The 10,439-nt window shown below is 32.1% G+C and overlaps 3 protein-coding genes and 1 pseudogene across 4 annotated transcripts in view; 1 reads left to right on the forward strand and 3 right to left on the reverse strand.

The window, feature by feature from the left end:
• LOC108689549 (COX assembly mitochondrial protein homolog) overlaps positions 1 to 45 on the reverse strand; it is a 1,919-nt gene extending 1,874 nt beyond the window's left edge. Inside the window, exon 1 of the mRNA XM_018196354.1 lies at positions 17 to 45. The gene's annotated coding sequence lies outside the window, so the exon portion shown is untranslated. The remainder of the gene's footprint in view (positions 1 to 16) is intronic.
• A 12-nt stretch (positions 46 to 57) lies between these two features.
• On the forward strand, positions 58 to 1,754 carry LOC108689546 (26S proteasome non-ATPase regulatory subunit 14). Of its 2 annotated transcripts, none has more exons than XM_018196349.1 (6): positions 58 to 325; positions 406 to 525; positions 595 to 744; positions 822 to 1,085; positions 1,143 to 1,409; positions 1,527 to 1,754. In XM_018196349.1, the coding sequence occupies exons 2-6, from the start codon at positions 433 to 435 to the stop codon at positions 1,686 to 1,688; spliced, it is 936 nt and encodes a 311-aa protein (XP_018051838.1). In that variant the 5' UTR covers positions 58 to 325; positions 406 to 432; the 3' UTR covers positions 1,689 to 1,754. The 2 variants fall into 2 exon arrangements, with proteins under 2 accessions (XP_018051838.1, XP_018051837.1); XM_018196348.1 differs by having other exon boundaries at positions 58 to 206.
• Positions 1,755 to 2,521: 767 nt separating this feature from the next.
• Positions 2,522 to 5,541, reverse strand: LOC108689411 (H/ACA ribonucleoprotein complex subunit 4). Its single transcript, XM_018196163.1, has 8 exons — positions 5,411 to 5,541; positions 4,974 to 5,098; positions 4,539 to 4,871; positions 3,738 to 4,148; positions 3,539 to 3,659; positions 3,059 to 3,363; positions 2,706 to 2,915; positions 2,522 to 2,609 (listed from the first exon to the last, which is right to left on the reverse strand). Exons 1-8 carry the CDS (start codon positions 5,418 to 5,420, stop codon positions 2,532 to 2,534), a joined length of 1,593 nt encoding a protein of 530 aa, XP_018051652.1. The 5' UTR covers positions 5,421 to 5,541; the 3' UTR covers positions 2,522 to 2,531.
• A 1,568-nt stretch (positions 5,542 to 7,109) lies between these two features.
• Positions 7,110 to 9,809, reverse strand: LOC108689404 (annotated as a pseudogene).
• Between the last annotated feature and the right edge of the window lie 630 nt (positions 9,810 to 10,439).

Consider the following 10,439-nt stretch of genomic DNA (forward strand, 5'->3'; position numbering starts at 1 on the left):
ACAAAATGTAATATACGATTTGACAGTCCTGTTTTTGTCCCGCCGTCTTGCAACACTGAGCACACTTGGAGCAACCAGCAGACTGCGCTCGTGATTGTGCACATTTGAAACTTGTCATCGGTGACTCCAAGTAACTTTGAAGAAGGAATGCTCGTTCGGTTTGTCGCAATAACGGGAAAATTCTGTTGCTGAAGACAAGAACTGTCGTAAGAACAACTTATATCTTAATCTGATAAGAATCGCGCATCACTTTTGAATTGTATATCGTCAAGGAATAACAGAAAATCCACATAGCGTTCTTTTCCTAACCTCTAAATGTTAGCTTGTACGTACATACAATATAACATATGACATACCAGATTTCCAAAGGTTTCGTGCTGTATAATGTGTTTCAAATATTTGCAGGGTGTAGAATTTGAATAACACATAAGAATGGACAGACTGTTGCGATTAGGTGGTGGAATGCCAGGCCTAAATCAAGGGCCACCACCCTCTGACGCACCCGTTGTGGATACAGCTGAGCAGGTACCTATCATTCAGAGCATTGTGTTTTTTATTTCTTTCATGTTGTCTTATTTTTTTGCATTATTATAGGTGTACATATCGTCCTTGGCTCTCCTGAAAATGCTTAAGCATGGCCGTGCCGGAGTACCGATGGAAGTGATGGGTTTGATGTTGGGTGAATTTGTTGATGATTATACTGTTCGCGTTATCGACGTCTTTGCTATGCCGCAAACAGGAACGGTAAATGTTAAGATACAAATGAGAAAATTGATAAAGTACTTTTGTATATGTTATTTATTATTTTTATGTTTTCTTAGGGTGTTAGTGTAGAAGCGGTAGATCCAGTGTTCCAAGCAAAGATGTTGGACATGCTAAAACAAACTGGTCGGCCAGAAATGGTGGTTGGCTGGTATCATTCCCATCCAGGATTTGGATGCTGGCTGTCTGGAGTAGACATTAATACACAACAGTCCTTCGAGGCTCTTAGTGAAAGAGCGGTAGCTGTTGTCATTGATCCTATACAATCAGTGAAAGGAAAAGTTGTTATCGATGCATTTAGACTAATAAATCCAAACATGATGGTAAGTACATTTGTGACAACAATATATTTTCCAATTATGACTCCGTACCGATTGCAGGTTTTAGGACAAGAACCCAGACAAACGACATCGAATTTAGGTCACCTACAGAAGCCGTCTGTTCAAGCGTTGATACACGGACTGAATCGGCATTATTACAGTATTAGTATTAATTATCGCAAGAACGAACTGGAACAAAAGATGCTGCTGAATCTTCATAAAAAAACATGGATGGATGGTCTTACTCTTGCCGAATATTCAGAGCATAGTCGACTCAATGAGAATATTGTTTCCGAGATGCTTGAACTTGCGAAGAATTATAATAAGGTGAAACATTGCGCAGCAGGCGCAGTTAAAAGCTTTATTACATACTTTTGTATAGTATGTATATTGAATATATTAAATGTCTTTTATCATAATAACGACAGAGATTTATTTTCACAGGCCTTGGAAGAAGAAGAAAAGATGACACCAGAGCAATTAGCGATAAAGAATGTGGGCAAGCAAGATCCGAAACGGCATCTAGAAGAGAAGGTCGACACATTAATGGCTACAAATATTGTTCAATGCTTGGGAGCCATGCTCGATACGGTTGTATTCAAATAACTGTTTTCCAATACATCACTTGCAATATGATATTTAAAGGAAATATACATCTTTTTAAAATAGAAATATAACGTTTTATTATTTTCCGAAATGGACATAATCCAGCAAAAATACGAATTAATATATGGACACATTCTTATCATGTTTTTATAAAAAAAGTTTTCTTTATAAAATTTTGATATAATCAAATTGATACTAAACATTGTTATAACATGTTTAATGGACAAAAGATGAAGTACACAATAATTCTGATATCTGATACGGAATAAGTACAATATGATAAAAAGAAATCATAGAAAATAAGATATTTTATAATCTATTATGGTATTATTGATACTGAGACATCTATGAATACAATGTATAATCTATATCATTAATTATATTCCTAATATAATGATGGATATAGATTCACATATTGCGAGAGAGAAAACATAAAAAATGCATTAGTTACATAAATACTCTATACATGATTCTTGTCTTCGCATGATAAAAACATATGTACACAGTATAAATTCTTTGAACGTAACTTACCGAAACTCAGATTATAAGTTAGAATACTAGACGTATATATTTGCATTTGAGAAAAAAGATATGTGATAGATAACATATGAAAAACATTAGGAAATGTAAATTAAAGAATCGCAGAATAGTTTGTATTCCTTTAGATTCGGAATACAAATTTTCGGAATACATACATTTATAAAGTCAAGAAAATAGTATATATATAAAACTGGAACATTCTCTCGTAACATATAGCAGAATGTATAATTCAATAAAAAAATAACTGTACATTTTTCTATGTAACAGTTTAATCTAAAAATTTTTCTTTTTTTGAATATCGATCTAACTTGACATAAGTTCTTGATCTTTATCCTTCTTTTTCTTTTTCTTCTTCTTTTTCTCTTCTTTTGCTAAAGATTCCTGTAACATACACATACATATAAGTATCTTGTAATAATTATATAACGTCCAAATTTTTAGATTATAAATCTAATTATGACAAAAAAATCCAATTACCCCACTGGTAACCTCTTCCATTACTACGGACTCTTCGCCTTCTATGTCATGTTTCTCCTTCTTCTTTTTCTTTTCTTTTTTCTTCTTTTTATCTTTCGGTGATGATGTTTCTAAAATCTCCGATGCTTCTTGTTTCACTTCATCCATTGTACTCGTGTCGTCGTTTCTCTTCCTCTTTTTACCAATGCCTATGTCACCATTCTTTTCCGTCTACATTTATTAAAAATATCTTTCTGATTAAAAATAATATTTCTGATACTTTATACATGTGTATATATATATATATACATTTATAAAAAATATTGAAAGTTAATTTAATAAAATATTGGAAGGCATTAGAATAATCGATTTACCGTTGTTGATTCAATTGTTGATGCAATTGTTGATGCCATTGTTGATGCCGTTGTTGATGCCGTTGTCAGTGTTGCCAGGTTTTGGTAATCTTGGTAACTATGTGACCATTCAGGAGGTGTTTTTTCATTTGGTTTTCCATATTTATCTAATAATCCTTCAGCTACCATACGTTTTTTTTGCGACGCTTTTGGTCCCAAACCCCACTTTCTTGGATATGAATCTCTCTCCATGATTACCCTTTTGAGTTTTGCAGCTACTCCATGATCACAAGCAGCCATAGTTGGAGAAGACATCAAAGCTATAGCTGATGTATACAAGATAAAAATAAATATTGTTTGGAGACCACAGATAAAGTTAAATATTTTGAAGATTAAACATAAAAATGATAAAATGGATATTAAGTTGAACAGTTCTGAATGAATGGGAGAAGTTAAACAATGTTGAGTTAAACATTATCGTTATTTTGAAAATATATTTACCAATTGCTACAGCTTCACCCTTGGTAGTTACGATTACAATTTCCTCATTCAATTCTATCCCTTGATCGTACATCAAAACACCTGGTAACATTATTTTAGCTCCGTAACAAATTGCATTTACCTAATAAATTTGTGCAATATAATATTAAATAACAATAAACATTCTTTTTTCAAAAGATATAATAAGTGAAATACATACAGCGCTGTCCTTTATAATGATTCTTTTGTGATTTATTAGCAGCGATTCTAATGGTCTTATAACTCTTCTTAGATACGATTCATCTCCGTGATTATCGTACAACCATTGGGCATCAAGAATATCCTGCATAGTGACCATACCATCCTGTTCAGACAAAACGCCAGAACGGCTTCTTCGAAGTTCTTGCATATGACAACCGGTACCTAAGAAGAGTCCAAGATGGACACACATAGTTCTGATATAGGAACCAGCTTCACAACTAACACGGAATACTCCCATATTGCGTTCCTGGTCATAATCGAGAAACCAACTGTCGTAAACTGTTCTGACGCGGAGCTGTCTCTTGACCGCCGATATCAGCGGCGGCCTTTGGAAGAGAGCACCGCGCAATTTTTCCAAGGCTTGATTCACCTAAATCATCAGTATTAGTGTGAAATCAATACAAGATGCCTATTTGGATATTGATATATAATAATTATCTTTTGGATAACAAAGAATTAATAAATATTGACATTTCCGATTGTCAGATAGGATCTCATGTCTAACAATAATTTTTACTAGTTTTGTATTTAAGTTTAATTTTGTTTTGTACTTGTATTTAAGAGATGTGGGATAAATAACTGCAAATAATGTGATACACTTATCAGAGACAAGAGACTCAGTCATTATTTGATTCTGAATCATACTATTTATACATTTATTTGTATAAATACTTGTTTATTTTGCATTATATTGATTTATATTGATTTGTTTAAATATATAAATTTATTTATTCCATTATCCACAATCACCTATATTTACCTTTTGAATACTTTCAGCGGCAGAATGAAGCTTGAATACGGCAACATATTCCTTTCCGGCAGACTGCTGCGACTTGGCTAGTCTCGTTGCTCTGTCTATGCAGACTATCAAGCATCCTGATACTTTAGGATCCAATGTACCAGAATGACCAGTCTTTTCTACCCTTAAGATCTTTTTTATCCAAGCCACTACTTCATGTGATGATGGATTGCATGGCTTGTCCAAATTAATGCAGCCTGATTTTATATACTCTGACAAGCTGCGATTTAGCGGAGTAGAACCACTGGTCAATGGAGTAAAATGCTTCGTGCGTGTCAACATTTTATCAAAATTCTGCAATAAAAAACAAGAAATTTGTCTCTCAAATTTTTCAAATTATATTACATAGTTATTGCAATTATATGATACATAAAGATTTATTGAAACAAACATTACCTTAAACAGCAGAGGCCAGTCTTTACATTCAAGCTTCACCTCCATCTTCGAAGGTTCAATCTCACATTTGGTCGCTAATTGCAGTTCACCAAGCGATTTCTTCTTATCCTTTTTTTTGTTCTTCTCTGTAAGAAAATTAGGAAGTATAATATAACCTAATTTACCTTAACCTCCATTTAATAAATAAAACAAGGTAATTTTCTCGTGTTATTCATATAAGTAAATGTAGTGGGCAGCGTTTCTTTGGTTTGTTAAGTTGTTTTAATATTTTAAACAGTACTATCATCATAGATGATCGATGTTGCGTTGAGTGAACACGTGTTCATCATGGGATTACTGTATGAATTCATAACAGAAACGATGCGATCCGGATCAACGCAAATAAGAATCAATGCAATATCTAAAAAAATATTTCGTATGGAAGCAATGTTTCTTACCTTCTTCCATTTTAAAATTTGTTAAAACTTATGTAAAATTCAAATGCCGCCAAATGCTACGAAACGTACTAAAAACTCCAAGAGAAGAATGGACTTATGAAGTAATATAGTAGAGAAGAACGTGAAGAACAGTATTCTGAAATCTAAATCCTAGTTCCTAGTGTTCCTAGCTAGTGTAAGAAAGCAGGTGTACTAATAGATCTGTTTGCATTACTTAAAATCCCCAAAAATTGTTAAACTAATAGCGTTTTCGGCCCGACCGGATTTGCCCACATGAGTATACAGCTTTACTGATATTTTTATTCTAAAGATATATTCTCATTGGATATCGCGTGTCGCGTGTGACGAATATCGTACGAGGGATTCTGTACCAAACAAGGTGAAAATTACAAAAGTGAGCAATTTACTAGGTGTTGACCAATGAAATTATCAATATATTCTAGTAAGTTCACTCATTTTTGTAATTTTCATCTCGTTTCAAGATACAGGTTGTGTCAAAGCCTCGCTAAAAATGCTTTGAAGCATTTGATGGACCAATTAGAAGAAAGAATTTTACAAACTGATCAATTAAAAAACGCTTCAAAGCGTTTGCAGCATCGCATTATTATTAGACCGTACCCACAGAATCGATCTCCTGGTGTGTCGGAGCCATAATGGCTCTTTCGTTTTATTCAAATCAAAGTATTTTGATAATTAATTTTGCAATTATTTTTTCAATTCTACTAGTTTATCACTTTCTTATTCGATTAGCTTTTTCAATGTTAGCTTTTCACGAACGCAAAATTAATTATCAGAATACTTTAATTTGAATAACAGTTTTTTCATTATTATTATATGCCGAACACTACTCTAAATTGTTGTGAAAGAAAATAATTGTGAAAGAAAAAAAGAAAAACAATCGCTAAACATCAAATGAACACAAATGAACAGCGCATAATAAAATTTACGTTAAGAACGCTAATCGAAAAAGAAAGTGACAATTGTGATAAATTAATAAAATAGGAAAAATAATCGCGAAATTATCAGAATAGTTTAATTATTAATTTGAATAAAGCGAAAGAAGCTTTTCGCTATTGCTGTGTACCGAACATAGATATGCTGTTAGAACAACTGCTAAAAAACAATTAAAGACAAGAAACGCTTAAAAAGAGCTATGTTTGCATTTCTTAATTGAATTCCAAACCGGAATCTGGCAATTCTGTTCTAAGCATGAAAAATAGCATGTGTTAAAAAAAGTTAGTGTTACAAGAATTTAATACTATTTTCATTATCATTGATTTGAGTTGTATTAGGAGAAGACAAAGATTTCTGATTATATATATATTCAGAGATGAAGGATATATATATAGAGATGGAGCCGATTTAAAAATGTCGATTTTTTAAGTTTCATACGCACAATAAGTAGCTCTTCCCTAATATTTATCACATTTTCTAAATGTCTTGAATTCTCTAAATCAACTTTAAATTACAGTTTCATCGTTCAATTTTTTATAAGTAACATTATTATTTACATATTTGGTCAGAATAAAAGGTACTGATTAAAACGGAGCTCAATTTCAATGTGGTGGCAGGAATAAAATGACCGCTTTGACATATTTTATGCACTATATGTACATACATACATATATATATATATATATTTACACCTTATATTACTGTGGAATTTTGTGTGCAGCAGGTCTTAGTATGAACACTGTTGTGACAATATCATAGAATATTTTATTAGCCTTATATACAATTTGCGTTATACAAGTATAGACAATATTTTATTACACTGATTGATTCGTTAAAAAATATTAAGTTTTTTAAGTTTTATCCAGTTAGATTGATATTTTATCCCACTGTGTGTCATTAAGTTGTAGTTGGATTTAAATCATTTATTTAATAAATCTGCTGTTAAATGTAATGTAATTAATGTAATGTAATTAAATGTCGCCACCTCATTTCTCGAGCCATTGAGGAAGGAAAAGTATAGCCTCCAGAATAGATGATTCGCCAAAAGGATGGTAATTCCACCAGAATCCCAGCTCTTCTATTATTTGTTGGTCCCAGACCTGATCCATCTGCAAGTTGTTCTAGCTTGAAGTGATCAATCTCAGTTCCAATCACGAACAATTAATTTTTAATCACTAATTGGCTGTAAGCGAATTTTGATTATTGACACAGAGCAAAGATGTGATGAATATGGATGGGTAGCTAAACTAAGTATGATAAGTAATAATATCTGTTGGGTATAAATAATATCTATTTACATTCACACACAATCACACAATTGTATAATCATTCGTATTTGTATCAGGAATACAATAAGGCTAGAATATATCGTGCTTGCGTTATGTATTTGCGTGACATGTATTTTTTAATGTCCTTTTTAAAAGTATTCATGTTTCGTTTACAATCATGTTCGTGTTTTATTTGCAATTATGTTAAATAGGACTTAGCATGTATCCCACGTTTCATGTTCTGGATGAAGATGGTATTACATCATATCATGTATTCGCACTTTATAACATTTTTCGCACTCATATGAACTCGTACGCACGTTCTTATAACACTATTGATTTTTGCGTGAACGCCGCAATGATCAAATTTATACTAATTAATCGAAATATTTCGGTTTTATAATAATATCCGCAGCGATATTGATGTCATACATTATGATCCTCCATCTGGATAGTCTGGCTTCTATCGTCTCGCTGTGTTTGCTACACATCCAAGTCATTATTTCTATCTGGCTGAGTGGTTGTATTTTCCTTTAGAGGATTCCTAGGTAAACATTCATGTTCACTTTGAATTATATTATTCTCCTTTGACAATCTATCAATTCTATTGATAATATCATATTGATCCTCCTTATACTCTCCATTGTTCTGAGGTACACTGATTCTCCTATATCATTAAAAGATAAATTTCAACATGAAACAGAGTTTATATTTGGTTTCATTCTCCTTGCTAAATCAAAGGATGAATACTCACGAGATAATTTATACAGGTTTGATAAGTAACGATAAAACTTTCGCATAGGAGTAGAATGTATTAAATTGTGTCGAAAAGTCTCTACCATTCTAAAATTTTCATAATAGTTAACATCTATATTAAATACTAAAAATCACTGAATATTGATTTTTAATAATTTTTTTATTCAAATACTATCAATTTTACAGAAAAACAGCAAATGACAAAAATTGTTTATTTTTTTCTTATAAAGTTCTAAAAACTTTTTCATAACTTTTTGGTACTGCATTTTCTTATTGATAAAAATTATTGATAAAAATAATTGCTAATAAAAAAATGCAGTACTACAAAGTTGATAAAAAATTCTGAAAAAATTTTTAGAACTGTATGGAAAAAAAATAAACAATTTTTGTCTCTTGATGTTTTTCTGTAAAGTTGATAGTACTTGAGTAAAATTATTGAAAATCAATATTCAGTGATTTTTAGTAATTGATGTTTTGTTAGCTATTGCGAAAATTACAAAATGATAAAGGACTTTTCGACTCAGTTTAGTCCACTCTACTCATATAGCAAGAATTTTTTGTTACTTATCAAACTCTGTATAAATTGTGAAAATTTGTTATATTTTATTAGTTTTCCAGAATACCTTATTTATCATTGTTTTGCTTCTTATAGGAATAAATCTTCCTTCATGTGATCTCGGTCTCGATTGTGCATATTGGCTTAACTTTTTACTCATAGATAATCGGTTTTTTCTAGTATCTCTTCTGGATACGATCTTTTAATTTTGTTTGTATGGGTGTTTCGTGGAAGATTTTTCCTTTATACATCTACTTGTTACTGCTTTTTGCTGCTCCTCTTCAGTATCCATTGAAGATTGTAATTGTTCCATTTTCCTCGCTTACATTTTAATCCACGAACTGTATCTCATCTAATACTTGGGCAATATCGTCATATTGTTTTATGGTTTTGTTGATTTCTTAGTCTTTCATTTTTTTGTTTCGAATTAAGCTTTTCTTTTGGGAAGGATTCTAATGACTTTAAGATAATTCTCATTTTTTTTATCCTTTGAACTCTTAATATATCTTGCTTCTCCTGTAATTGAATTTGGATCTTGCTAGTAATTCATTCTCTTCATTCTCGATTCCATCTTCATTGTATAATTGACTATCCTGCAAATCGAATTCTTCCATTTCGATTGCTACTTTAAATTGCCTTTTATACGTTTTGCTGTTATTTGTTGTGCTCGATCACGTCTCGAATGCCTCCTATTTATACCTTCCATTGATCATGATACTAAAACTCCAGACACAATGTGAAAGAATAAAGAATAAATAATTTTAATCTATTAAAAATCGGAATACACGGTTTCTGATAGGTTGAAATTGTTTATTCTTTATTCCTAATTCCTTATTCCTCCTACTGTGCGCAGGGCCTAACAATCTACTAAGTATTTTTCTCTGATTGCAGTAGCTGGTAACTTTGGGTGCATTCAGAAACACTACCGCTCAGGGTGCGATTACATGTAGCGCGGTACAGAAGATAACTTTAGGAACCGCGCAAACCGTGTCATTTGTTCCTTTTCTCCTCTATTATGCTGCATTTTCATGCTGACACTCGACGCTCGGTTCAAATGTCAAAACAGATCAAGTGATCAAAATTGATGAACACCAAGCATCAATTTTGATCAAGTGACCTGTTTTGATGCTGAAAATGAGCATCGAGCATCAGCATGAAAAAACAATCTTAGGGTATTCATAGTCGATTCTTACATTTAAGACTGTCTTAAGTACAGTCTTAAGATGTCATAAGTCAATCCGAGGACTGTATTAGCATCTTAAGATATTATTTAAGACAGTTTTAAAATAAAAACAAACAATGAATGAGATGTTCCATGTTTCGCGTTTCACAGTTGGCAGCCTGTGTTTTATTCGACATTTGTAGATAGAAACGGCGAAGATTTAAGGGCTCCATTTCTCTCTAAGAGATTCGCACAATAAAAGGAATAGGGAACAGAGAGCAAAGAATAAGAATTTCAATCTATCAGAAATCATGTATTGTGGAATACATAGTT

Source organism: Atta colombica, unplaced genomic scaffold, assembly GCF_001594045.1.
Source record: "Atta colombica isolate Treedump-2 unplaced genomic scaffold, Acol1.0 scaffold27, whole genome shotgun sequence".
Classification (NCBI taxonomy): Eukaryota; Metazoa; Arthropoda; class Insecta; order Hymenoptera; family Formicidae; genus Atta; species Atta colombica.